General features: G+C 39.7%; 1 protein-coding gene across 4 annotated transcripts in view; it reads left to right on the forward strand.

Moving 5' to 3' along the window:
- LOC149309426 (reversion-inducing cysteine-rich protein with Kazal motifs-like) overlaps nt 1-24,162 on the forward strand; it is a 66,922-nt gene extending 42,760 nt beyond the window's left edge. For all 4 annotated transcript variants that reach the window (XM_089532431.1, XM_089532435.1, XM_089532432.1 and 1 more), the window contains 9 exons: nt 848-988; nt 6,902-7,090; nt 7,724-7,846; nt 9,631-9,802; nt 12,636-12,831; nt 14,029-14,239; nt 16,125-16,198; nt 20,019-20,174; nt 22,679-24,162. In XM_089532431.1, coding sequence (XP_089388557.1) covers nt 848-988; nt 6,902-7,090; nt 7,724-7,846; nt 9,631-9,802; nt 12,636-12,831; nt 14,029-14,239; nt 16,125-16,198; nt 20,019-20,174; nt 22,679-22,894 — 1,478 coding nt within the window. In that variant the 3' untranslated portion in view covers nt 22,895-24,162. The remainder of the gene's footprint in view (nt 1-847; nt 989-6,901; nt 7,091-7,723; nt 7,847-9,630; nt 9,803-12,635; nt 12,832-14,028; nt 14,240-16,124; nt 16,199-20,018; nt 20,175-22,678) is intronic.
- The last annotated feature ends 1,072 nt before the right edge of the window (nt 24,163-25,234 follow it).

Genomic DNA, 25,234 nt, shown 5'->3' on the forward strand with positions numbered 1-25,234 from the left:
CCAGTCCCAGTTAGCATTCTTGCAGCCATATTCAAAGGCAATCTTGTGGATAATTCATTACCATAGTGCAATTTGGAGATTATGAGAGAGTGAATAATTGAAGTAAGACAAGACTTCAGTAAGAGTTTTCAGTTGTAGCACCTGATAAATAGAGACCACATTTCTCCAGTGACAAAACTGAAAGTTAAGAGCACTTGAAGTAGATTTCTTCCTTTTAATGAGTGCATTTTGCCCTGCTGCTAAAGGTTCTTCAAAATATTAATATTTTAATATTATTTAATTAATTTAATTGACATATTTAATATTAATTTATTAATTATATATTTATATTCTCCCTTTCATCAAAAGACCTTAGACAACAGAGCAAGTGGTTTGTTTATTTTTAAATATACCATATAATGTGGCAAAATGAGCTATTATGGTGATTTTTTATTATGGGGAGAGTAGTTTACACAGAATAAGCTTTTGGTTAAAAAAGCGATGGTACCCAGTTTGAGTTGCCATTTCTCCAGAAGCCTCCTTCACATAATTCTAGAGGAATGCAGAAGGTGCATTGTGGAGGAATAATTAGCAGCCAGTGCACTCTATGGTTCTATCACCACCAACACAGAATGCATGTAATGACAAGAAAGAAAATCAAAAGCACGTACAAGACATGCATATATCTTTCATCCAATTTCAGGATAGAAGTTCATTTTATTTTATTGATCACAATAAATTATTGCCTTATTTTACTGATCACAAAATACAGGTCAGTGCTTTGAATAAAATTGCATGGTGTTTGAGAAAACCAAATTCATAGTTTTGTTGTACAGCATTGTCTCTACTTACTCTTTCCCCCACCCAGGACCAAGCACTTTGGGTAACATTGTAGAAGACGTTACTCACCCCTGTAACCCAAATCCTTGTGCTACCAATGAGTTATGTGAAGTAAATAGAAAAGGATGTCAGCCTGATGAACCATGTCTTCCATATTTTTGTGCGCAGGGTAAGTCATAATTTTGTTCACAATTCCCAAATGTTTTTTTTAGTTTCAAAAATTCTATAAAGATTCCAAAAGGGGCTGACATTGGTTGGAATTCTGTTAGTGATCCACACTAGTGGAAATACCATTATGCAGTTGTTCTTTCAAGGAAATCAGGCAAAGATAATATATTAATCATAAATCATATTCGTATACAATGTGCCCGTGCCGTACGCAGGCGCACTGTACACAGCTTCAAGCTTACGCTGTAGCCGTGTGACAGTAAAATATGTTTTCAATGGGGAGTGAGCATACATGGAATTCCCCTTACGCTGTGGGATCTGGAACAGTAAGGGAAGGGCACACTGTAAATCCTATTCATGCTTAGTCCCTTGGCTTTGATTCTTTTTGTCTTGAGCCTTTTTCCAAGTTTTTTTTGATGAAATGTTTATTCCTGTTATTTCTACACAAGGCAAGTATCACATTAGGCACACAAACTGTAGACTGATGATGGCGAACCTATGGCATGCATGGCAGAGATGGCACATGAAGCCATTTTTGAGGACACATAGAGGGCATGGATGAGGAAGAACAGGCGTGCTCCTGTTCCTTCTCTTCCCTTACTCTCCTGGGCCTTCAACTGTTTGTTCCTCCTCTTCCCCACCATTCCAGGCCTTCAGCTTCTCTGGTGAGGTAGCTGAAGGTTCAGGAGAGTGGGGGGAAAGAAGGAAAAGGTGTGTGCCTTTGCCTCCCTCTCTCCCTCCTGGGCCTTCAACTATCTCCGGGGAAGTCCCACCCCCAGAAGGAGGAAGTGGGTTAGTGGCTGCATATCAAGCTGACTAGGCAGGAATCAACCATCTTTTCCATTGTTATTGTTAGGACTCTTTCCCTTCCCTGTCAGTTTCTTCTATCCTAACTCTGCCAACCTGACATTGTTTGTCCCCTGTTTCATTTAGGGGTAGATACTTAGAAAGAAAGAAATTGGGATAGAAAATGGAGAAGAAAATTACAGAGGAGAAAAGAGAAGTTAGTACAGACAGGAGAATAAAAGCTGGTGAGCATGAAAATGATTGCAATTGCTTCAGAGAGATGAGTTTTCAGAAATGGCAGCTTCGAGAGACTGGGCTCCTTGGTTCTCTTATATTAAACAAGAAAAGAGCTCCAATAGAGATATAACAATTGTAGACTAAAACCTAAATACTGTGATATATGGATGTTATAGAATGAATAAGGATGTATATATGATAATTTATGATATTTTATAGATAGGAGGAGGGGCAGGTGTTATAGAGGATAGAATTACTAAGCAGTTCATGTAAAAATTTATAAGATACTCCTTGATAGGACATTAAAGAAGTATATAGAGTTATATTTAGTAAGAATATATCGTATCACTGTAACTGGATGGGTGGTAACAGATAGGTAGAGATGTAGTTTGATTAAGTTTCCTTGATTCAATAGTTAACTGCGAATAAGAGTATGTGTAGACTAGGAAAGAGGTTTATGGTGTAATCGTTGCTCAGCAGAGGAAGTCGTGTGTGTGTCAGGTGTTAAGTGTTAGTTAGATATAATTGTTTGTGGTTGGTATTGTGTAATGTGTTTTAATTGTGTTTAATGTATGGTTTTTTTTGGTACATGTCTTTTTCTTTTTTTTTTCTTCTTGTGTTTTTTTTCCTCTTGTTTTACTCAATAAAAATTTAATTTAAAAAAAAAAGAAAGAAATGGCAGTGTTGTGAGTAAATCCAAATTAATGTAAATTTGAGCAAGACAAATTAACATTGGATCCCACTTTTTGCCAAAATGCAAAGTGCCAGTGAGGTAATTTATTGGGCACGTTTTTGTCCTCGTCCAAGCCAGCTGAGTGAGTGGAGATGCTCTGAACATAAGGAGAGTGGTTAGAGTGTATTTGAGTATGTCAGTGTAGACATACTGAGGCTTTGTTTCATTAACTCCAAGGACATTATTTCAGAGAGCCTCAAAGACTGAAATTATAAAATGGATTAACGCTTGCATTTTCCACTGTTATGACTATGAGAACATGCTAAGGCCAGTAAACGTGTGATCAATTCAACCACATTCATAAATAATAAATAAAACTTTGATTTATATCCTGTTTTTTGTTATCACAATCAAAGTGGCATACAACCTTTAAAAAATACAACAATATATACACCCCCCCCCTTTCAAAAAGGATTAAACAATTCTATCTATTAATTCTATCTGCCTGTGAGGGAGTGAACAGGCAGGCCCAGCTCCATCAGGGCTAGCCTGAAGTTAGAGAGCCCTCCCTCCAGTCCATCTGCCTTGGTCCAGGCCTCAGAGGGAGAGAATAACCACTGGACCTCATCCCTTTTCCCACCACCATTCCCTTCTCCTTTTGTGTCGTGCCTTTTAGATTGAAAGCCTGAGGGCAGGGAACCGTCTATTTAAAAATAATAATTGTAAGCCGCTCTGATAGCCTTTAGGGTTGAAGGGTGGGGTATAAATACCATAAATAAAATAAAATAAAATAAAATTACAGACAATAAAATCTAAAAACAATAGTTCATGGCTATGAGTCATTGTCGTCGTCATCATGATCATTTTTTTTTTCTTTGTAGTCTCTGTGAATCACACAAGTGGGATAACTTGCACCTGGGTAGTATATCTTCAGAAACTTTTAGAGCTGTTATAAGTATTTTGGTGGTAGCCCTGCCCCTTTCCAAGAGACCAACTGGCTTGCTTCCCAACTAAGCCCTCTGATCTTTTTTGTCTGTTGCCGTCACAGCATTTGAGGAATACTTCACAGTTTAATTTTCCTGTCAGACTTTAATTTCTGAGCTTGACAAGTTCTGTCTTGTGTTTTGGTGGTTATTTCTTCATTCACTTCAGTTACTTTAAAAGGAGCACCATAGTTTTTGGTGAAATGCCACAGTTAAATGGCTGCTTGCCTTGCCTTTTGGTATTAAGATAGAATTAGATAAAATAATCAGGCAAGAATTAAAAACATAAATCAGCATTGGCTGATTGTTATACAGAGGTTCCTTGTCTTATGTGGGGGATCCATTCTGGATCCCCTCGCATAAGGGGAATTCCATGTATGCTTGAGCCCCATTCAAAAGAATGGGGCTAGTGCCTGTGGTGCGGTGCACTATTATACCTTCCGAGGCACGACAAGCCTTCTTCTGGCACAGCTTTCAGCATATGCTGAAAGCTGTGTAAGTCGCGCCCACATATGATGCAGGTGCACTGTACTGAAGTGAAGTTAACAACTCTATTGTATGGGCAGACTCTACCAGAGTCTTCTCGGGCAGTTGGGAAATATCTAACCTTATAGATCATCAGCTTCTTGTTCCGAGCCCTACTTCGATCTACTTCTGTTCCATTCCCACACATTTGTCAGACCAATTGGCCTCTGGTGGTCTTACTTGGCATCTACTCCTACCGCAGACCGTGCTGACACTCCTGTTGGAGGAGATGTATTTAGGCCCCATCGTCAGTACTTTTTCTTCACTCAGTATGGAGGAATCAGATGAAGTCTGATTATCAAGGGCATATAATTGGTACCATTTCTTGTTCTGTATGGACAAAACTGAGGACTTGGTTGCACCCTCCGTACAGAAGTATAGTCAGTACCATTTCCACATTCGATATGGAGGAAATAGAAGAAGTACTTGACCTCTCCCTATTTTGTTTAGGGAAGCTTTCCAACTTACAGCCTGATTTCTAATGGCTGATAATGTATATTAATGTGAACCATTTTATAGTTCATTGTTTTAGAGTTATTTTAATGATATGATGTTAATTTTATAATTTTACTTTTGATCTTAGACTGTTTGCCATTGGTAGGCTTTTATCTATATTTTGCTTGCTTACTATGTAAAGTGCTGTGTAAATCTTATGCCGCTGTATAAATAAACTTTAATAATAATAATAATAATAATAAGAACTGTCATTAGTGCCATCCCCTTAATCCATACAGAGCAAACAAAACCGATTGTTCCCTTCATACCAAGGACCGATAGTTGGTACTGTCTTCTCTCTTCATACCGAGGAAACATGAGACGGGGTACTGTATATCTTTCTGTACTGATTGCCTAACATTGGTACCTTCCCCTCACTCCTCATGAAGGAGAGATAACAGGTTTGTCCCTCCATACCAAGCACTGATTGTTGGTACCAGCTTTTCCATATAGAGAAAACAGAGGATGTGGTTCATCCCTCTATACCAAGGGCTGATTATAAGAGGCTTTTGATCGATATCAAGGGTAGATCTTTGATCCCTTTATGCTGAAGGCAGATTATTGTTACCAACGTCTCACTCCTTATGGAGAAAGTATAACAGGTAAATTCCTCTGTGCTGAGAGGCAGTCATTTGATACCTTTTTCAGGTCCTCTGGGCGGTTGCCAACAATCTAGTTTTCATTGGTTGCAATAAGTTCTTTCCAGAGGACCTGAGTGTGTGTGGTGCATTGTACAGAAGGAGGCAGTGCAAAAGGTAGGTTGGACCCAAGCCATTTAAGGATTTAAAGGTGATGACCAACACCTTGTACTGCATCCAGAAACTAATGGACAGCCAGTGAAGTGTTCTTAAAATTGGTGTTATGTGGTCTCTTCAGGTTTTACCTGAGACCAACCAAAAGGAAGGATAAGAGCCATTTAGAGGCAGAATGGTGGAATATAGAGCATGTGATGGTATCAAGGGATGAAATGGAAATGGACAGAAGCCTGTGGGAGAAAAGGTGACCTTTGCAGACCCTGGAACAGGCACCATAGAGGACTGCCCTCTCTAGTTGGCTTAGCCTTAGCCTAAATAAATCACCATCATCATCATCATCATCATCGGAGTTCCCCTTATCTCACCAAATCCCCTCAGGAAGACCCCAACACAGAGAGTTCTGGTGCCTGGGACAGGGTGATGCAAAGGCTGGCAGCATGGAAACATTGGGGGGATAAAGACAGGCAGCTCCATGCTACCCGTTTTTGCCCTTTGTCAGCACTGCACGAACCTCACTGCGCAGCACTGACGCACGCCCTAAAAAGAAGCCGCCTAGAGTGGCTTCTTTTTAGGAGCGCAATAATGGCGCTCGCGTGCCCTGATGCCACTGCTTCTAGTGAGTGCTGTTTGGGCATGCAGATGGCACACGGGTGCTGCTATTAGGGCTGGGCGCATATTGACCCCAGCCCTATGGAGCCCTTAAATTGGTCCTAGGACAGCACTTTTGCCTGTCTGCATCAGACCATTATCTTGAGGAAGCAGACGAGAAGGGATTCAAAGTGAGAGGGTAAAAAGGACTGAGTAGCAAAGCTATACTTGGTCTGTTTGTTTACTGCTTACTCATGTGAAGGACTTAGGAAGATTGCATGAAGTTGCTTATCTGTTAAGAGTAAGCAACCTAGGTCTTTCTTCCAAACAATGCATGTATATTGAGTTATGACTGTGAATGAGATCTCAAAGAGATAGGTAAAAAATAAAGGAATAGTGCATACTCAATGGCAAGGGATTGTTAATTTTCATGGAGTTGGGAGGGAAAGTTACTGAGACTTGGGTACAATCAAGGGCTTAGCTACAATATTTCTAGCCCCTGATAATATGCTATGGATGTTTGACCTGTCTGTCTGTCTTTCTTTTGCTTCTCTCCCCCCCCCTCCTCTTTTTCTTTTATTTTCTTATATCTGTAACAGTGTTTATCTTTTATTGTCATGTTTTGGTTCTGCCTTTTTGTATATTTTATGTTCTTTTATACAGATGATCTAAACTGTTTTGAATTTTTTTAATTGTAGTGTTTTTTAAAAATATATATTTTTATCTCTGAGCCACCTTGGGTCCCATCTGGGAAAAAGGCAGCATACAAATGAAACAAACAAACAAACAAACACAAATAAATAAATAAACATTTCATTGTCATGTATAACCCTAAAACATTTAATTCAGTAATATCCATCTTCTATACACAGGTTGCAAGTTGGGTGAAGCTTCTGATTTTATTGTCCGCCAAGGTACACTCATCCAGGTTCCATCCTCTTCAGGAGAGTTTGGTTGTTACAAAATTTGCACATGTAGTCAAAGTGGATTGTTGGAGAACTGTATGGAAATGTATTGTATTGACCACCAAAAGTCATGCATTGTGGAAGGGCAAAGAAAAAGTAAGTACTATTGAAGGTTATTAAGCTTTGAAAATCAATATTTAAGTGTTGGGGAAAGAAACCAACATAAAACGAAGACTGGATATGTTTTCAATACAAAATTTTAGATTCCTAAAGATTTGATTAATAAATATGATTAAATCCCTCCTTAACAAGTAACTAAATGTATCATTCTGCGTAAATATCTTTATATAGAAAGAGGTCTATTTAAGCAGTTGAATCATACATGTATGTAGCATGGATTTTTGTTTAGCTTGCATCATATCTCTGCATTTTTAAATATAATTTAGTAATCTTTGTGTGTTTCTTGATCTTAAATTTCAAGGAGAATAAAAAGATATATAGCAGTCAAAGATAACAGTGTCCAGTAAAGAATATTGAGTTCTCTTCCAAAATAGGAAGAAGCAAAAGGTTAAATTTAGATAACTGTTTATGACAGAAACACAGGCTTGACTGTCAGCTATAACTCATTTATTCATCAGATTAGTATTATACAAGTTTTAAAATTTGTAAGATTTGTTGTGTGTGTGTGTGTGTGTGTGTGTGTGTGTGTGTGTATACACATATACATACTTGAATCCAGCTGCATTTTAAAATATAATAGACACATTACTGCATTTCTTATATTTTAAGGTCATGGAACATCTTTCAAGATAGATTGCAATGTCTGTTCTTGTTTTGCTGGAAACTTGACATGTTCGACTCGGCAGTGCTTAAATGAATACAGCTCAGATGATGAGCGCCATAAATCTACAGGTAGAATTTTCAAGGCATAAGAGATTTTTTAAAGACTTATTATTAATACAAAAAGAAATGTATTTGTCATCTCTAGCTGTACTTTGTATAGATATATTCAGTAACAACTCTTCATATCTTGTCTGCTGGTCAGTTTCTGGCCATAATTCAAAGTATTGATTATGACTTTTAAGGGGTTGTACATATTAGTTCCAGCTATTCAAGGCTACATTGTATCTCCTTGTATGAGCCACCTTGGGCCCTGAGGTCCTCAGGAGAGGCTGTTCTTTCAGTCCCACTACTCTCCTTGGTGTGGCTTGTGGAGACATGAAACAGAGGATTCTCAACGGCTGCCCAAATTTCTGAAATTTACTGAAGTTGCTAGAAAAGCCCCTTGTTTCTGCCATTGTGAAGACTTTTTATTATTTTGATAGGCATTTAGAATCAGATTTGTAATGAAAGAGCTTTATAGAGGTTGCTGTATTGTTTATACTGCTTATACTGCTTTCAAATGTTTTTTTTTAAATCATTTTTAAGCCTAGGTGTTTAATTGTTTTAATAGTTTAATGCCATTTCAATGGTGATCTTTTGTATGTTTTTAACTATATTATACTCTCTTTAATGTGTAAGTCAACCTGAGTCATTCTAAGGAGAAATAATGTTAGGAACCTATTATATTACTGTATATGCTCATGTATAAGTCTAGAAATTTTAGTTAAAAATGGACCCAAAAAACCTAGTCTATGTATTCACAAGTCAATGAAACTACTATATTTTAACTGCAGTGGAACCTTGGTATCTGTGGGGGATCCGTTCTGGACCCCTCCCCCATGGAAACCAAAAACCGTGGGACTTTAAGTCCTGTTGTCCCCAATAGCAGTGCGGCCACATGCATTTGCCATCATTGGGGACAATGGAAGCTTACTATCTGTGGATGCTTAAATCTGCAGATGGCCAGCCACAGATAGTGAGGCCCCACTATATTATTAAAAAAAAAAAAAAAGGATCCACTTGCTTCTCTGTAGAGTTGTGACAGTCAAGAGCTTAGTCCATCCTAGGAGGACTGATCCATCTACGTGCAATGTGGTGCCACTTCTGACCTATTTCAGTGCCTGGGTAGGAAAATGGCAGCAGTGTCAGCTCTTGAGTGCTTCCCCTCAAAAAGAGTGCTGAGAGGAATCGACGAGTGAAGGATTTCAATAAGACTTTTGTGTATGGTTTTACTGGGTTAAAATCAAGGAAAGTTATCACATTAAAGTCAAAGGCTAAAATCACTGCTAACATGGTTGCCTTTTTTCCCCTTTACCATTTCATCCTTTTTGACATGTGCATTTTCTTAGCCTTGCCTATGCCTGGTCACCTGCCCCACACATCACACAACCATGATTTACTGTAGTTCCCTCTTCATCCAGCCAGCCTTTATGGTGAGCACACATAGTTATGCCTGCTGAAATTTTGTAAGTTCTTTGTCATCATTTTCTTTGCTATGTCTTTACATCATTTGTTACATGCCCTTACATTTTACCCTTGATTTATCCATGGGTTATTTCAAAATCCATAGCTTTGTCTGCCCCCAACTTATACATGAGATTGACTTATAGTTGAGTTTTTGTGGTATATTATATTTCAGGAAAAAAAGGCCCAACATAGAGTTAAGTTCAGTGAACTCAAGTGTACTTTAGCTCTGGTTTGTATTGTGGCTCTAATTTCAGGATTGACATGAGGCACTCGCTCTGGATATAGACATCAGAATTCCAAGGATTTTGTGAGTCTGCACAATTCTAGCAGTGGTTTAATTCTTTCAGGTCTGCCATGTAACTGTGAGGATGAATTTGTCCCAATGTGTGGGCAAAATGGACGAACCTATCCAAGTGTCTGCATAGCACGTTGTGTTGGGCTTCAGGACAATCAGCTTGAATTTGGATCCTGCATATCTAAGGATCCTTGCAAATCTAATCCCTGCCTAAAAAATCAGAGGTAAATATTTTTAAAATCTGGGGTTGGGGAAAGTGGTTTCCATTACTAGGCTGTCTTGCATATGTAAAGCAGGTTGCGTACAATCTTAGAAACATAGAATTATAGAGTTGGAAGAGACCGCAAGGGCCATCCAGTCCAACCCCCTGCCATGCAGGAAATCTAAATCAAAGCATCCCCGACAGATGGCCTTCTAGTCTCTGTTTAAAGACCTCGAAGGAAGGAGACTCCACTACATTCCAAGCCCTTACTGTCAGGACGTTCCTCCTAATGTTGAAGTGGAATCTCTTTTCCTGTAGCTTGCATCCATTGCTCCCAGTCCTAGTCTCTCGAGCAGCAGAAAACAAGTTAGCTCCCTCCTTATTATGACATCCCTTCAAGTATTTAAACAGGGCTATCATATCACCCCTTAACCTTCTCTTCTCCAGGCTAAACATCCCCAGCTCCCTAAGTCATTCCTCATAGGGTATGGTTTCCAGACCCTTCATCATTTTAGTCACTCTCCTTTGGACACACTCCAGTTTCTCAACATCCTTTTTAAATTGTGGTGCCCAGAACTGGACACAGTATTCCAGGTGGGGCCTGACCAGAGCAGAATAGAGTGGCACTATTACTTCCCTTGTTCTAGACACTATACTTCTATTGATGCAGCCTAAAATCGCATTGGCCTTCTTAGCTGCCGCATCGCACTGTTGACTCATGTTCAGTTTGTGGTCTACTTGGACTCCTAGATCCCTTTCACACGTAGTCTCATTCAGCCAGTTGTCACCCAGCCTATATCTGTTCATTTCATTTTTCCTCTCTAAGTGCAGTACTTTACATTTCTCTGTCTTGACATTCGTTTTGTTAGCTTTGGCCCAGCTTTCTAATCTATTAAGGTCATTTTGAATTTTGATCCTATCCTCTTGGGTATTAGCTACTCCTCCTAATTTGGTGTCATCTGTAAATCTGATAAGTATGCCCCCCAATTCTGTCGTCCAAGTCATTGATAAAGATGTTGAATAGCACTGGGCCCAGGACAGAACCTGTGGGACCCAGCTGGTCATGTCTCACCACGATGAGAAGAAGCCATTGTTGAGCACCCTTTGGGTTCGGCCAGTCAACCAATTATAAATCCATGTAACAGTTACCTTGTCTAGCCCACATTTCACTAACTTGTTTGCAAGAATGTCATTCTGAATTAATATTATGAGTCAAAATGAAAAGTCCATCTTGTTGCTTATTAGACCAACTTAAAAGCACAAAATACATTATGCTGACCTTCCAAGCTCATAGCCTTATTTGTCAGGTAAAGATGGTTAAAAAAAAAAAAGCAAGCAGGGGAAGGAAAGGGACATTGTTGGAGTCACAGCAGCTATGTACAGTGGGCCCTCCTTATTCATGGACTTGCCATCTGAGGATTTGAGCATCCACGGGTGGCAAACCTATGGGGGGCAGAGGAGGAGGAGGAAAAGAAAGAGGAAGTTGCTGCGTGTCAGGAAGAGGAGGAAGAGGAAGGCCTGGGGCTAATAGTTTGCATTGTCTGGATAGAATGACAGGAGGCCAAGTGGAGCATGGATCCAGATCATCACGCCTAGTCTAGAAATTTACATAAAAATGAGTAGGGGTCTCAGCAGTTCCAAAATAGTGAGGTCTGGACAGTTCCAAAGTTAACCTCAGGAAGAAACCAGTCTTGATAAACAATGCTGAAGGGAAAAGTACTACTTAAAACATGTCTGTGAATCAGGAATCCAAGCAATCTGATAGCCTACAAGAATATACACCAGTCTGATGAATGGTTTTCTGCATCAGTTGCTGGGAGATTTATAGCTCCTTGATCTTGGCACACCAACTGGCTAATTGTGCTGCATTTCCTATTTAAGCCTTTGCAAGGCATTGGCTATTCTTTCACCCCTGCAAGTGAAAATGGGCTGAAGCAAGTACTATGGTTGCCCAGGCTCTAGGGAAATCCTCAAAATGTTATTACTCTGGATAAATTATGAGAGACAGGCTGTTGGGGGACAGAAGGATGGGAGGGCTTGATCCCTCACCTTAATTCACACACTGCGTTTGGCATCAGAAAGTGGAACAAGTCCACTACTCCTCCATTAGAAGGAAATATTCTAAACCTAATTTGCATACATTCTGATAGTTGGGGCAAGTGGGATGAATATCCCGCTACAGGATATAATCCTCCACTGATGGAGAACAATCCTTTTTGGCTTTTGCTCCCTAGAAAAATAGTATTCATCGCTATTTAATCCAGCTATGAGAGAATTTACTGGGAAAACGTCCAGTGTGTGGTTTCTAGACATTTTGACACTGTTGCTCCATCTGCTGCTTTTGGGGAAAGGGCTGTCTTAGAAATGGTCTGTAGCAGAACTTATTGGGTTTCAGTTCAAACCACTATTAGACAGTACAAGCAATTATATAATTCAGCAATAGGAACATGCTGCATCTAACATCCCAGGCCTCTGTGCCCAATCTGCTGAAGTACTGCTTCCTTCCTTAAGCCCTGCATCTTGTTCAGATAAGGGAAGCCAGATATGATAGTAACCTCTGCCTTACAATCCCATAAGTGCCTTAAGGCAGTGATTCAGGCAGAGCAGTTCTCCCTTTATGGTTACTGAGTTCTTTCACATAACACCTGGGTGGAGGATCACTGGGCAGGGGAAGTTGCCCCCTTTTTCATCGGTCATTTAGTTTAGGAAAGTGAAGAGGGAGCTATTTGTTACTTTTGGCATACAAATTCCAACCCCCCCCCCCCCCTTTGTAGCTCCCTGTTTAATGAAATTATCACAATTATCTAGGGTGTGTGTGATAATTTAAATAATATGGAAAATTTTGTTTTATCCAGATGCATACCAAAGCCACAGGTTTGCTTAACCAGTTTTGAGAAATTTGGATGTAACCAGTATGAATGTGTGCCCAGACAATTCAGTTGTGGTGACCAGTTGCGAGATCCTGTTTGTGACACAGACAATATAGAATATGCAAACCTCTGTGCTCTACATCAAAAAGGAAAAAGTGTATCATACAAAGGTCCATGTCAGGTATGGAGTAGTATTTCAGATTATTTGTGGCATTTATCGTTGCACAGTTTATTGAGACCAAGCCAAAAGTTGTTTTCTCTCTGCATACCTAATTTAATCTGTATAAATTTTAAACAAGTGGGGAAATGTGAGCATACTATAAAGGATGTTTCACTCTGTAACAGGAATGGGAAACCATGACCCTCCAGATGGGTGTGTGTGTGTGTGGTTTTTTTTTTTTGGGGGGGGGGTGTTTTATTTTTTGTTTTGCCTACAACTCTTATTCCTAACCAATGGTCAGGGAGCATGGGGGTTGTGATCCAAAAGCACCTAGAGTATCATGGTTGCCCAGCCCTGTCCTATAGTTACCAATTTAAATTCTACTTCTTGAAGTTATCTTACTACTTACCATGGATATAATCAGAATCTTTTGAGGCTTGCCATGTTAGGTACTTTGATTTAGTATGCCTTCACTCCCCAAACCTTCTCTCTGAATTTTGATTTTTATAGCAATAGCATCCAAAGCTTCAAACAGGGTTGGTCACACACAGGTTGCATCCAAACATTGCTACCACACAAATTCCAGTGATTCTGTTGGGAAATAGGGGATATTTAGATCTTACAGTTGTTTGACAAATAGCTAAGAGTATACAAAGCAATGGAATATGAAGGAGACATTTTCTTATGCCCAAATTTCAGTAAAGTTGCTAAGATTTCTCTGACAACAATACCTGGCAATGGCAATCTGTGGTGAGGGAAGGGTGTAATTCCCAAAGGATTGGATTTGTGTGTGTTCAGTGCATCCCTCCAACCACACAAAGTTGCCCACTTTGGCTTAGAAGATACATTTCTGTGAAAATATGCACAATACACTGTTATACACTGCTGTCAGTAGACAAAATTTTCATATGAAGTTGAAATGTACATTGTAGTAAATATTCAGTGTAGTGTATTGTTTTTCACTCATATATTATGTATTTTTTAAAACATAATTGCTTCTGTGCTCTATATTGACATCAATTTTATTGGATATTGAACCTGGTTATTTTATCAAATTCTTGTGTGTCCAACCAAATATAAGTGTTAAATGATTATTGTGTAGTTTGCTATTTGTGCGCAGATAGTTGTTTTCAATTTCAAATATCACATTCTGTATTTAATTTGTAAAGAATCATAAGAATGTATTGGTTTCATTTTCCCTTGTGTTCCCTTTTTCAGTCATTTTGTAAATCAGTAGATTTGGTATGTGGCCATAATGGTGAGACCTATAGCAATGTATGTGCTGCCTATTCCGATCGTGTGGCTGTAGATTACAGTGGACCTTGTCAAGCTGTAGGAGTCCTTTCTGACTATATTTACCAAGGAGAATGTGCATCTGTTACATGTCCTCATCTTTCTTCTACTGGATACAAGCCAGTTACCCCACCAGGTGAGAGTACTGATAATGATAAACAGTTGAAGTTTGAGAGCATCCCGACAATACTGAGAGAGAAAAATATTTGGTTAAGTTCTATTGAAATAGCACAGCTTTAGATCTTGCATAAATTTGTCAGAAAAATCAGTAGATAAATTGGTCTTAATCCCTCTTAAGTGTAACCACAATGATGTACTTTCCACGTATGATTTGAGGAGATGCGTGTGTGTGTACAGGACAAACTACCTGTCCCCTAGCTAGAAAGAAAACAAAACTGACAAACTGGAAATATAGTCAGCCCTCCATATCCATGGATTCTGCATCCACAGATCCAGCCATCCAAGGCTAGAAAATATTTTTTTAATCCAAAAAGCAAACCTTGATTTTGCCTTGTCATATAAGAAACAACATATTTATGCCACTGTATATAATGAGACTTGAGCATCCACAGATTTTGGTATCCATAGAGTTCCTGCAATCAGACCCCATGGGATATCAAGGGTCCACTCTAATTACATATTTTGTCATAGCTTACTGTGTCTGTCCTGTGAAGCAATATTATTGAAGTTTCAAATCCGTTCAGTTAAAATGCAGTCAAAGTGCTTTCTTTAGAAAATTACCTGCCACAAAATGTTGCAAAAGATTCTTCTCATTGTTGTGTGCCTTCAAGTTGTTTCCAACTTGTGACAACCATAAGGATTTTCTTGGCAAGATTTGTTTAGAGAAGGTTGTCATTGTTTTCCCCCGAGGCTAAGAGAGTGTGATTTGCCAGTGGGTTTCATGGCTGAGCTGGGAATCAAAGGCCTGTTACAGACAGCCAAAATAAAGCTGCTTCGAGTCACAGTGGAAGTATGGTGTTTCAATGATGCATGCGTCCTAAGAGTCCAGAAGCCACACCAAAGCCACGCTCCAGTCCTTGCTGGAGCATGGCTTTGGTGCGACTTCTGGACTCTTAGGACGCATGCATCATTGAAACACCATACCTCCACTGTGACTCGAAGCAGCTTTATTTTGGCTGTCTGTAACAGGCCAAAGCCTGGTCTCCAGAATCGCAGTCGAACACTCAAACCACTATGCCACGCTAGCTCTTGTGATAGATTAGGTGGTTTTAAAAGTGATCAGATGAGTTGGACTATAATTGTAGCTCTGCTCAAATACTTGCAAGCAGGCTTTCACCCCCAGTCCTTCCACCAGCTGCTACTCTGTGTCCTAAGGGGGAGGAAAGGTACATAAGGGATGCAGAAAATATAGATAGGAGCTAATTGAGTGTTCCAAAAGAGACGGGAGATCTTTGTCCTCCTTCAAGAGTGTGACACTGACTGCATCTTTATGGTTCAGGTTTATGAACCCTAGTGGCAAAAGTCGTATCTGAAGAAGGAAAGTCCCTCTGGGACTCTTCTTTGGACTGATGCAGAGCTGCTAACCTATTCTCTTTCCCCACAGTAAGGATTTTTTTACCCAAGGAGAGAGTAATAGGTGGCAGAAAATTGGCACCCGTCAAGTCCTTTGAATACTACTTCTGCACAATTGCGGTGTAGAAGTTGGAGTTTCAGATATTCTGATTACTTGACAAGAAAGCTTGAAGGTCCCTTGAGAGGGTAGGTATGTTGGCCATAATAAAATAAAATTGAATACATTTTCTGTATGAGTGTAAACCACTCATATCAGCTGTTGCGAAGCAAGAATTTACAAGGGTTCTTGGTTTGATGCCCCAATTTGTAGATTTTCCAGAATAATCTGGTTGGCTCCTGTGTGAACTGGGTGCCGAATAGATAGCCTTCATTCTGATCCAGTAATGTTCCATGGTTTTCTAGCATTTAAACAACTGTGTAAATGACAAAATCATAAATGTTGTTTATAAATCTGTCTCATTCTGGACATGGGTGTCTCTGTTGTCCAGGAGCATGCTGCCCTTTGTATGCAGGAATGCTGCGAGTTTTGTATGATAAAGAAAAGCTGGATATCTTTGCCAGGGTGAGTAAACACAGGCTCTAAAAATTATGGCTACAATCCAATACATAGCAGCAGAACGTTAACTGTGCATAAGAATGGAGGCAGAGGAAACCAACAACAAATATATGGTCAACAAATGGGTCCCATACAACCCTAGTAGTAATTATAACCTTATTCATACAGTAAAATAAGAAAAAGGCTCTGTTTGTGTAAAACACTAATTTGTACCACAGATGGGGAACCACTAGTTTGTGAGCACTAGGCTCCCAGTTGTGGCTTGTGAAGCTTTCTGAGCTTGCATATTCTATCTCCACTGCCATTCATACTTATAATTTTTCATGGTTTTGATCTGTTCTCATTCACTTCAAGTTTTTTGTTTTTCACTTTCTTTTGTCAGATCATTCTCCCACCCAGCCCACCTTCTCACCAGCACTTACCAGATTGCAGTCTGAGCTGCTGCTGTGCATTACAGCATGTTCTGACTGTGGGTATTTCTTTTTTTTAAAAAAACAAACAAACACATTTGTTTCAAAAGTCATTACTAAAAAATTCAGACAACAACAAAAACAAATTTACATCAGTTACAAACATCACATAAACAACATATTTACAACACACAACATACACAACAAAACAAAATATTGTGTTATCCGCATATCTTAGATTGTTGATGTTCCTTCCTCGTATCTTCACTCCTCCTCATTCTAAGGTCTTTACCACACAGGGATGTATGTGCGTCCATCCTACAAATGGTTAAAGTGTTGTCTTCCCAGAAAAGCAAGCCCATTTGCTATTGGTTATCACACAGAGAGCACAACAAGGGGTTAAAGGCACATTAAAGTTGGCCTAATGCAAATTTGGCTATCAAAAGGAGAAAAACAAATCCCTATTGCAGGCTTAGAAATACGTTTTCTGAGCATGCTCCAAACTGTCATTTCCACAAGTGCACCCCTCCCACATGCTCCGCCAGGGAGGGAGGGGTGGCTGTCATGTTGGGGCTCCCATGTCCATGGCAGTGGGGAGCCTTGCCAGAGTACTCCTGGGCCCTCCTCTGCCTCCTCCTCCTCCCTCCGGCTTGGGTGAGAAAGTGTGACTGTTGCAGCAGCACTTGTCTCTCTGCCTCTCCTCCTCCTCCTCCCTCTGCTGGCTCTCTGGCAAGCTGGACTTTCCTGGATGCACCCTCCATTTCAGCCTTCTGTCCAGCAGGAATTCCCCAAGGTCACACACACAAACCTCTATTTGGAGCAGGACTCAGAAGCATGGATTCATCTGTTTCTGAGTGTTTTGAGCTTTCATGTGTTCCTGTCCTCCAGTTTGTCTTGGATGTCCTCCACTTTGTGGTGTCTTGTCCTCATTGGTGGTGACGACACCTGGCCCCCCGTATCTGAAAAGACAGCTCTGCCATTTGGATCCTACATTTGGGCCTGTCCCCTGAACCCCTCTCTCCTTCTCTCGGCCCCAAAAGAAGAGAGATTTGGAGAAGCTCTCCCTACAGGCTCTCTGGCAAGCCAGTCTGGGGCCTTGGAGGAGTCCATCCCCATTGCCTTCCTCCTCTTCCTCCCTCCGGCTGAGAGAGTGTTCCCAGAGGCCAGGAAAGGAAGAGGAGGAAGAGGACGGCGGCGGGGATGGACTCCTCTGAGGCCCCAGGCCAGCTTGCCAGAGAGCCGACGGGAAGAAGGAGGAGGAGAAGCAGAGAGATGCTCTTCCTTCACCAGGGACAGGGCAAGCTCCAGGAAGAGGAGGAAGGCGTTGGGGAGGGAGGGAGCTTCCAGGGGAGTGTGTGTGTGTGTATCCCTTTAAGGGAAGAGAGGATTCTGAGATTCTCCCTCTTTTGCACAGCAAGACACCTTGAGAAACAAAGTCATCTGAGGCTTCGTGTAATGCCACATGGCTGGCATTACGTAAAGGGAGTCAGTTCGCAAGGAAAATGGACTCGTAAATTCGGTAGTTTTGCGAATTTACTTATTTCCTCAATGACCTCCCATTCACCCTAGATTCACTCCGGATTGTGTGCAGTGTCATGTGGAAAGCAGCTGCAAATTTGTCTCTAAAGCCCTGGATGACCCTGCATTGGCCCCACTTTAACCCTCCAATTTCCTTTGTGTGATATACCCCAGAGTCTAATCCTGATCTTCATATATGACATAGCAATTGTCTTTGAGTTGTACTTACTGTCATTCGGAAATGTCTCCTTGAGATGTGATAACACATTTTGTTGTGGTGATGGTTAGCTGCCCTTGAGTTGGCCCCAAGTCATAGCGACTCTGTGGATGAGACTCTCCAAGCCACCCTATCCTCCACCGCTCTGCTTAAGTTTTGTAGTTTCATGTTCGTAGCCTCCCTGATTAAGTCTACCCATCTGGTGTGTGATCTTCCTCTCTTTCTGCTGCCTTCTCATGATGTGGCTAAAGTATTACAGCATCAGTTTCATCATCTTGGCTTCCAGGGAGTGTTCAGGCTTGATCTGTTCAAGGATACTTACTTGCTAATTAGCTTACTTGCTGTTCACCGCTATGATCTTTGGAATAGCGGTATATAAATAAAACAAATTATTATTATTATTATTATTATTATTATTATTATCCCTTCCTTCCCTTTTTTTTCTTGTTTTTCTGTTTGCTCTCCACAGTATCCTCAGCACTCTTCTCTAGCACCACAACTCAAATGAGTTGATTTTTTTTTTCTTGTCTGGTTTTTCCACTGTCCAGCTCTCACATCCATACATGGTGATAGGCTTGGACGATTCTTACTTTAGCTCTCATTTGTATGCCTTTACTTTTGAAGATCTTTTCTAGTTCTTTCATAGCTGCCCTTCCCATTCCAAGTCTTCTTATTTCTTGGCTGCAGTCACCATTCCACTCCTAGGTACCGTTTGATCCTAGGTATGGGAATTCTTTAACTGTTTCAATTTCTTCATTGTCTAGGTTGAATTTATGTATTTCTTCCATGGTCATTATTTTTTGTTTTCTTTATGTTCAGCATTAAGCCTGCCTTTGCACTTTCATCTTTGGCCTTCTTTAGTAATCGTTCCAATTCTGTCATGTTTTCCACTAGTAATATGGTTTCATAAGCATATCTAAGATTGTTGATGTTCCTCCCTTCTGTCTTCACTCCTCTTTCTTCTCCAATTCTTATGATATTTTCTGCATACAAGTTGAACAAATAGGGTGATAGGATGTAGCCTTGCCTGACCCCCTTGTCAGTTGGGAATCATTCTGTTTCTCCATATTCTGTTCTAACAGTTGCCTATTGTCCTAAGTATGGATTTCTCATCTGGGCTATCAGATGTAGTTGCACTCCCATTAACACATTACACTGTAGCAAAGAGCTGAAGAACAGGATAGGCTGGGAGGGAAGGAGGAGTGCATACTCAACATTACAGACTACAGAATCCCATTTTTGGGAGAAAGTTGGGATAAAAATTCAAAAAATGAATAAATGAACAAATAGGTATTTACAATCAGTAGGAATTGCATTTTGGACCCACCTTCTCTGACCTTGGTCTTTCTGTCACTAAGGCATTTACAGATTGGAAATCTGGAGTATAAAACCAGCCATGGGATTGTAACCAATGTCTGTAACATGGACTAAATATAAATGACTGCTTACTATCCACTTCATATACATTAGATAGTTAACATCCTGTCACTGGCAAGGAGAACTTCACAATTTCCTAACTACCTTGTTTTGTTTGATCCAAATGTGGAGGTGTCAGAAAGTTGTAGTTACTACTTGACAAATCTGTTTTTAAGATAGAAAATGTATGTTTCTTTATTTAATATTAAATTTCACTTTTATAACTGAGAAGTCCCATTTTGTAATTTTTTAAATTTTATTTCAGATAAACAACAAACACCCAATTACAGTACTTGAAATACTTAATAAAATCCGACTCCATGTTTCTGTACCACAGTGTGATGTATTTGGATACTTCAGCATAGAATCTGAAATTGTGATTCTTATCATTCCTGTTGATCAAAATCCCAAGCCTCTTCAGGTAAAATTTATTATGCAGTGGTTTGTATTGGTTTTATTTACTTTTTGTTGTGTACCTTCAACTGGTTTCTGATTTATGGTGACCCTAAGGTGAACCTATCACAGGGGTTTCTTAGCAAGATTTTTTTCAGACAGTGAGTTGCCTTTACTTCCCTCTAAGGCTGAGAGAGTGTGACTTGCCTAAAGTCACCCAGGGGATTCAAAGCCTGGTCTCTCAGTGTTCTAGTCCAACACTCAAACCACTACACCACATTGGCTCTCTTTATTTACTTACTGTATTTTATTTGACATAAATAATAATAATAATAATAAAATTTTATTTCTATACCGCTATTCCAGCGATCACAGCGGTGTACATCAAAGAGTAAGACAATTGAAACATTAGCATGAAATAATACAAAGTTAATAATTAAGAACAGTAAAAACAAAATGGAAAAAAAACACCTAACAACACCCTATACAAGTGGCTGTGTAGAATGGAATACACAAAAACATGTTTTCTGTTTTCTAATTATACAATGATGAAGCATTGAAAACAGCTATAAAAATGGGTTATGTTCTTTAGTCTATATGCTTAATCATATGTGATCAGATTATTTTAACATAAGCATTAACTTTTTTATTTTAAGATAGTCAAAAGAAAATTCATTTCTCTAAAATGTTTTCTCCATGACTTTCCAATGGTATTCTCAAATTTTTGGGAGAGCACTTCTTCTTGAATATTGATCCCGAAGCCCAGTGCAATAGTAAAAGAAAAATATCCTGTAAAAATTTCTGATCTTGTAGAGTGTAGGATCATGTGGATTTTCTGGTGTGAGTTGCTCTGAGAGGTCTCTGTTGCAATAGAATTCCTAGCAGGATGTTAGAAAAGAAAGGCATCATCTTCTCATTGAACTATGTACAGCTGGTGTCCAGATGTTCTGAACCACAAAGCACAATCCCGCTCCCCAATTATTCCTGAATGATCTAAAGGGATGCACAAAGCACAGGAAACATCACCAAAATCCATAAATAGAGGACCTGGCTTGCTTCTGAGACTCAAATAGTAGACTATCCTCCATCATTGTTCTATATAAGATGTCTTCAAGGGGAAAGTGAGGGCAGAGTTCTCAATTGCTGTATCTGGAGAAAATATGAAATTTGGTATGTAGGATGTTAACTTTCAGTTAGTTGAATAGTCCTTTGGCTCAGAAACTAGAGTATCTTGTGGCTATAATTATTAATGATGGCTGCCCAGATTTTCCATTATGGTCCCCCCCCCAAACTTTTTTTGAAGAGGGCATTGGAATGGGAGTGTTAAGTAGTGGATGAAATTCAGGAATTAAGTTCTCAGGATTCAAGGAACTCTGTGGATATGGTTGGTAGCAAACAAATTATTCCATGAGAGGTCCTTGTCCTCCTCCACCTCCTTTTTTCACTATCTTGTGGACAGAGGTGTCAGGGTGCCTTCACCTTCTCACTTCTTCCCAAACAGAAAGATGTCCTTGCAGGCAGGATTAAACCTGAAGTCAGGATGGAGTCTAGTGTAGCACTGTCTGCACAGCACATATCAGTATTGGGTGTCACTCAAATGAACTCAAATGTACTAAATAAAATGCCCCATCTGCAAGAATAGTGGAAACCAGCTGAGTAGTCAGGACCTTGTCTGAAACAAATACATTTTGCCCTCCACATTCGTAGGGGTTAGGGACACAAGATCCGTGCAAAAGTGGCAAAAATGTGAATACAGGGAAAAGCCCAGGATGGAGGAGGAGGAGGAGGAGGAGGGTGCACAGGCCCTTCCTGGCTTAAGTTAGGGCAATAGTAGAAGGCAAGGCTTTACAACAAAAAATCAGCGGAATTCACTGAAAAGAACTTGTTCCTGCACTCTCATTTGGTATGTAAGGGAATGTACTGTAAGTGAGTGGATTGGTTCTCCTACTATCCAAGATGAATCTTCATGGTAAGTACCAAATCTCTCTCTCTCTCTTATATTATAGGGTCCTTTCTGTAGTCTTGAAGCAGAATGAATCTGTCAAAGATGGCAGAATTTTCATTGTGTTTTTAGTCACTAATATGCTACCTGGTCTATTGGAGAAACCTGTATGGCCCCAATCCTTGCTAACATCTGGGAAGAGACCCTGTGGGTATCTATTGCCAAGCAGGGATGTGAACTCTGATCTCCCCTTGTCCTAGTCCAACGCTCAAACCATTAGTAGCTAAGAAACCTAGGACGTACAACTATTGGAAAATACCAAACAAGATATTTAAACTGCAACTCCTGAGGAGTTTAATAAAACCTTTGTTTGCCTGTGACTCAAGAGTGTTAATGGGGGGAGGAGGAAGTAGGGAAACCTATCCCTATGAAATATATTTTGAGACTGCTTCATGTTGCAAGAGAACATGTTCTCTTGACAATTTGAGGAGGTCCCCTCGAAGCCACTGGAGTGATGTGTACAAGAAAACTCTTGTGTAGTATTTGCACAGCAGGAAGATATTTCAAAAATGATTTTTATCTTTTCTTAGATTGAAGCCTGCAATAAAGAAGCAGAAAAGATAGAATCGCTGATCAATTCCGATAGTCCTGCTTTAGCATCCCACGTGCCACTCTCAGCACTTATAGCAGCCCAAGTGGAAGTGTCATTCCGGATTTCGTCGTCTTGTAGTCAAGTTATGTCAGCATTGGATTTGCTCTTCTGGAGCCTTGTGGTCACATTCTTGGCCACACAATGTAATACATAGTGACAACAGACCCTGCAATTATTGATGTGCATTTTGTATTTGATTTGCGAAAGACATTCAAAACTGCTGATATCTTTATATCTGAGAGCTGGCCAACATGATCAGTGTTATTCCTCCACCCTTTACCAGCATTTTTTTTTCATTACAAGAGTAGTATATAATACAGCAGCCTTGTTAGTTAAATATCAAATAAGCAGTCATCTACAAGTTACTCTGGAAACAGTTTGCAGAGTTAAGGGCAGAGTGCATTCGTTTCTTTCAACCTCTGTTCTTTGCTGTTACATGTTCAGGCTTCTATGGTGCTTCTAAAACTAGCAACATTAGGTTGAGTGATAGCAGGTCAAAAGAAATGAATGTAACAAATGGTAACAACTCTAGCAAACTGCTTTCAGTTATCTGCGAAAAAAATTATCCTTTTTCAAATCTTAAGGTACAACACACATTCAAAAGTCAATTCAGGCAGCCCAACTGTACGTATTTTGTGGGAGGAACATTTCACTGTAACCAGTGCTGTTTAAAGTTGACTGCATTCTTAGGACCTTTCTCATGTCTATGCATACTTGAAAATATAAAATTTCAAATGCATAAGGCTTACCTTATCCAAAGATTGTTATGTGTAACAAGATATTTTGCATAACTCTATTTGAGATACGATATAGTATCCAGCAGCATATAACAGTATGTTCACTATTGTGAAATGGCCAGTGAAAGTTGGTTTCTTCATCTAGGCAATGCACAGAAGCCCAAGCACCCCCCCCCCCAAAGTTTACATTCACAGCCACTTGTGTAGGTCAGCTGATGCATCACAGCAGCATCCTGGGCTTGCCTGTACACAGGAAAGATTGGTTTTTAAAAATCTGTACAGTGTGTGTTGTTTTTTTGTGGGTTTTTTTTTTGGGGGGGGGTTGCCTACAGAATACCTGTTTTGCATCTGCCAATTCCTTACTGTGAAGGCAAAATAATTGTTCAGTTAAGGCAACTATTTTCATTTCCTTGCAAAAGGACATTGTCCAGATTTTTAAACTTAATTTTTAGCAGTAGGCACATCTTGCATAAGATTATTGAAAAATATTATTTTTATATGACTTAGAGGTATATCATTAAAAATGTTAAACATCTATTTTTAAACATCAATTTCTGACAAAAAAAGAAACCAAATTGCTGCTACTTAACTAATTTACCAAAAATGAAATGAATAACTGATGTTTTATGTAAATACATGATATATTTTATTATGACGAATATAGCCAAGGGGTTGATTCTGCAAGGAATAACATATTTGAGTAAAATTACACCTGCACAGATGTGTTTGCAGAATATCACCGCCCAGCATTGTCAATCATATTTTAAGCTAATATTTTGCTTATAAAAGAAATATATGCAAGGTACAGATTGATGATGCAAATAGTTTACTCTGATGTCTTTTGAAGAATTTTAAGCTATTTATACATGTTAGATACCACAGTATTTGCATGTTATCTAAATTTACATTTTTAGCATGTTAATATTTTATACAAAACACATATTTTAATAACAAGGAATCGGTCATCTGCTAGTTCTCTTGTTCAAGCTGTATTAAAGTAAATGGGATGCGCACAATCGTGATCATGCACAAGCTCCCATTGGCTACAATCCTGTTGATGTTCACCACACATGTAAATATTCATTTTTACAAGCTGATGCACTTTCTCCAGGCTCGCACAGGAAGGAGGAAGAAAAGGCAGCTCTAGGAGAAGACTGCCATTTCTGAGTCCTGTTTCTTCAATGCTTGCTGCTCTGGGGAGGAGCCTGTGGAGCTAAGGTGCTCTGAGAGGGGACAAGGACAGTTTCCTGTGCCAGTGATCAGGGAATTATCCACCACCCCGAGCTCCTTGACTCTGAGGACTGCCTCCCCCACTCCCCAGAAGCCACGCATAGTTGTCTTGGAGCCAGCAGTTTTCTCCTACCACTGTCACCACTTTTGATTTTTCCTTCCTTCCCTCACTGCTGCTGTACTCCCAGCCAGTTCTGTGTTGCCAAAGCGATATCAATGCTGGCATAACCTTACCAGAGCAAACAGGATTTAGGCCATTTCTTTTAATCAGACTCATCCAGGAGACCTTCCTGTTGATTATGCCCCTTTACGTTTTTGTGCACCTGAACTTTATTTACATGAAGTATTTTGTATCAGTATTATGACAGGTAACTTTTGAAGTCTATACAGGTAACATCATTTTTGCCAAATTATGGAATATAAGAAGAAAGCACTGAAAATGAATTTCACCTTTGGCATTGTTCTCACAACTTTGTGACAAATGTCTTGCTTTGATTGTTACAAAAAGAAAAAAGTTGCAATGCAAT

Source organism: Sceloporus occidentalis, unplaced genomic scaffold, assembly GCF_023333645.1.
Source record: "Sceloporus occidentalis isolate IW3139 unplaced genomic scaffold, rSceOcc1.0.p SCAF_7, whole genome shotgun sequence".
NCBI lineage: Eukaryota > Metazoa > Chordata > Lepidosauria > Squamata > Phrynosomatidae > Sceloporus > Sceloporus occidentalis.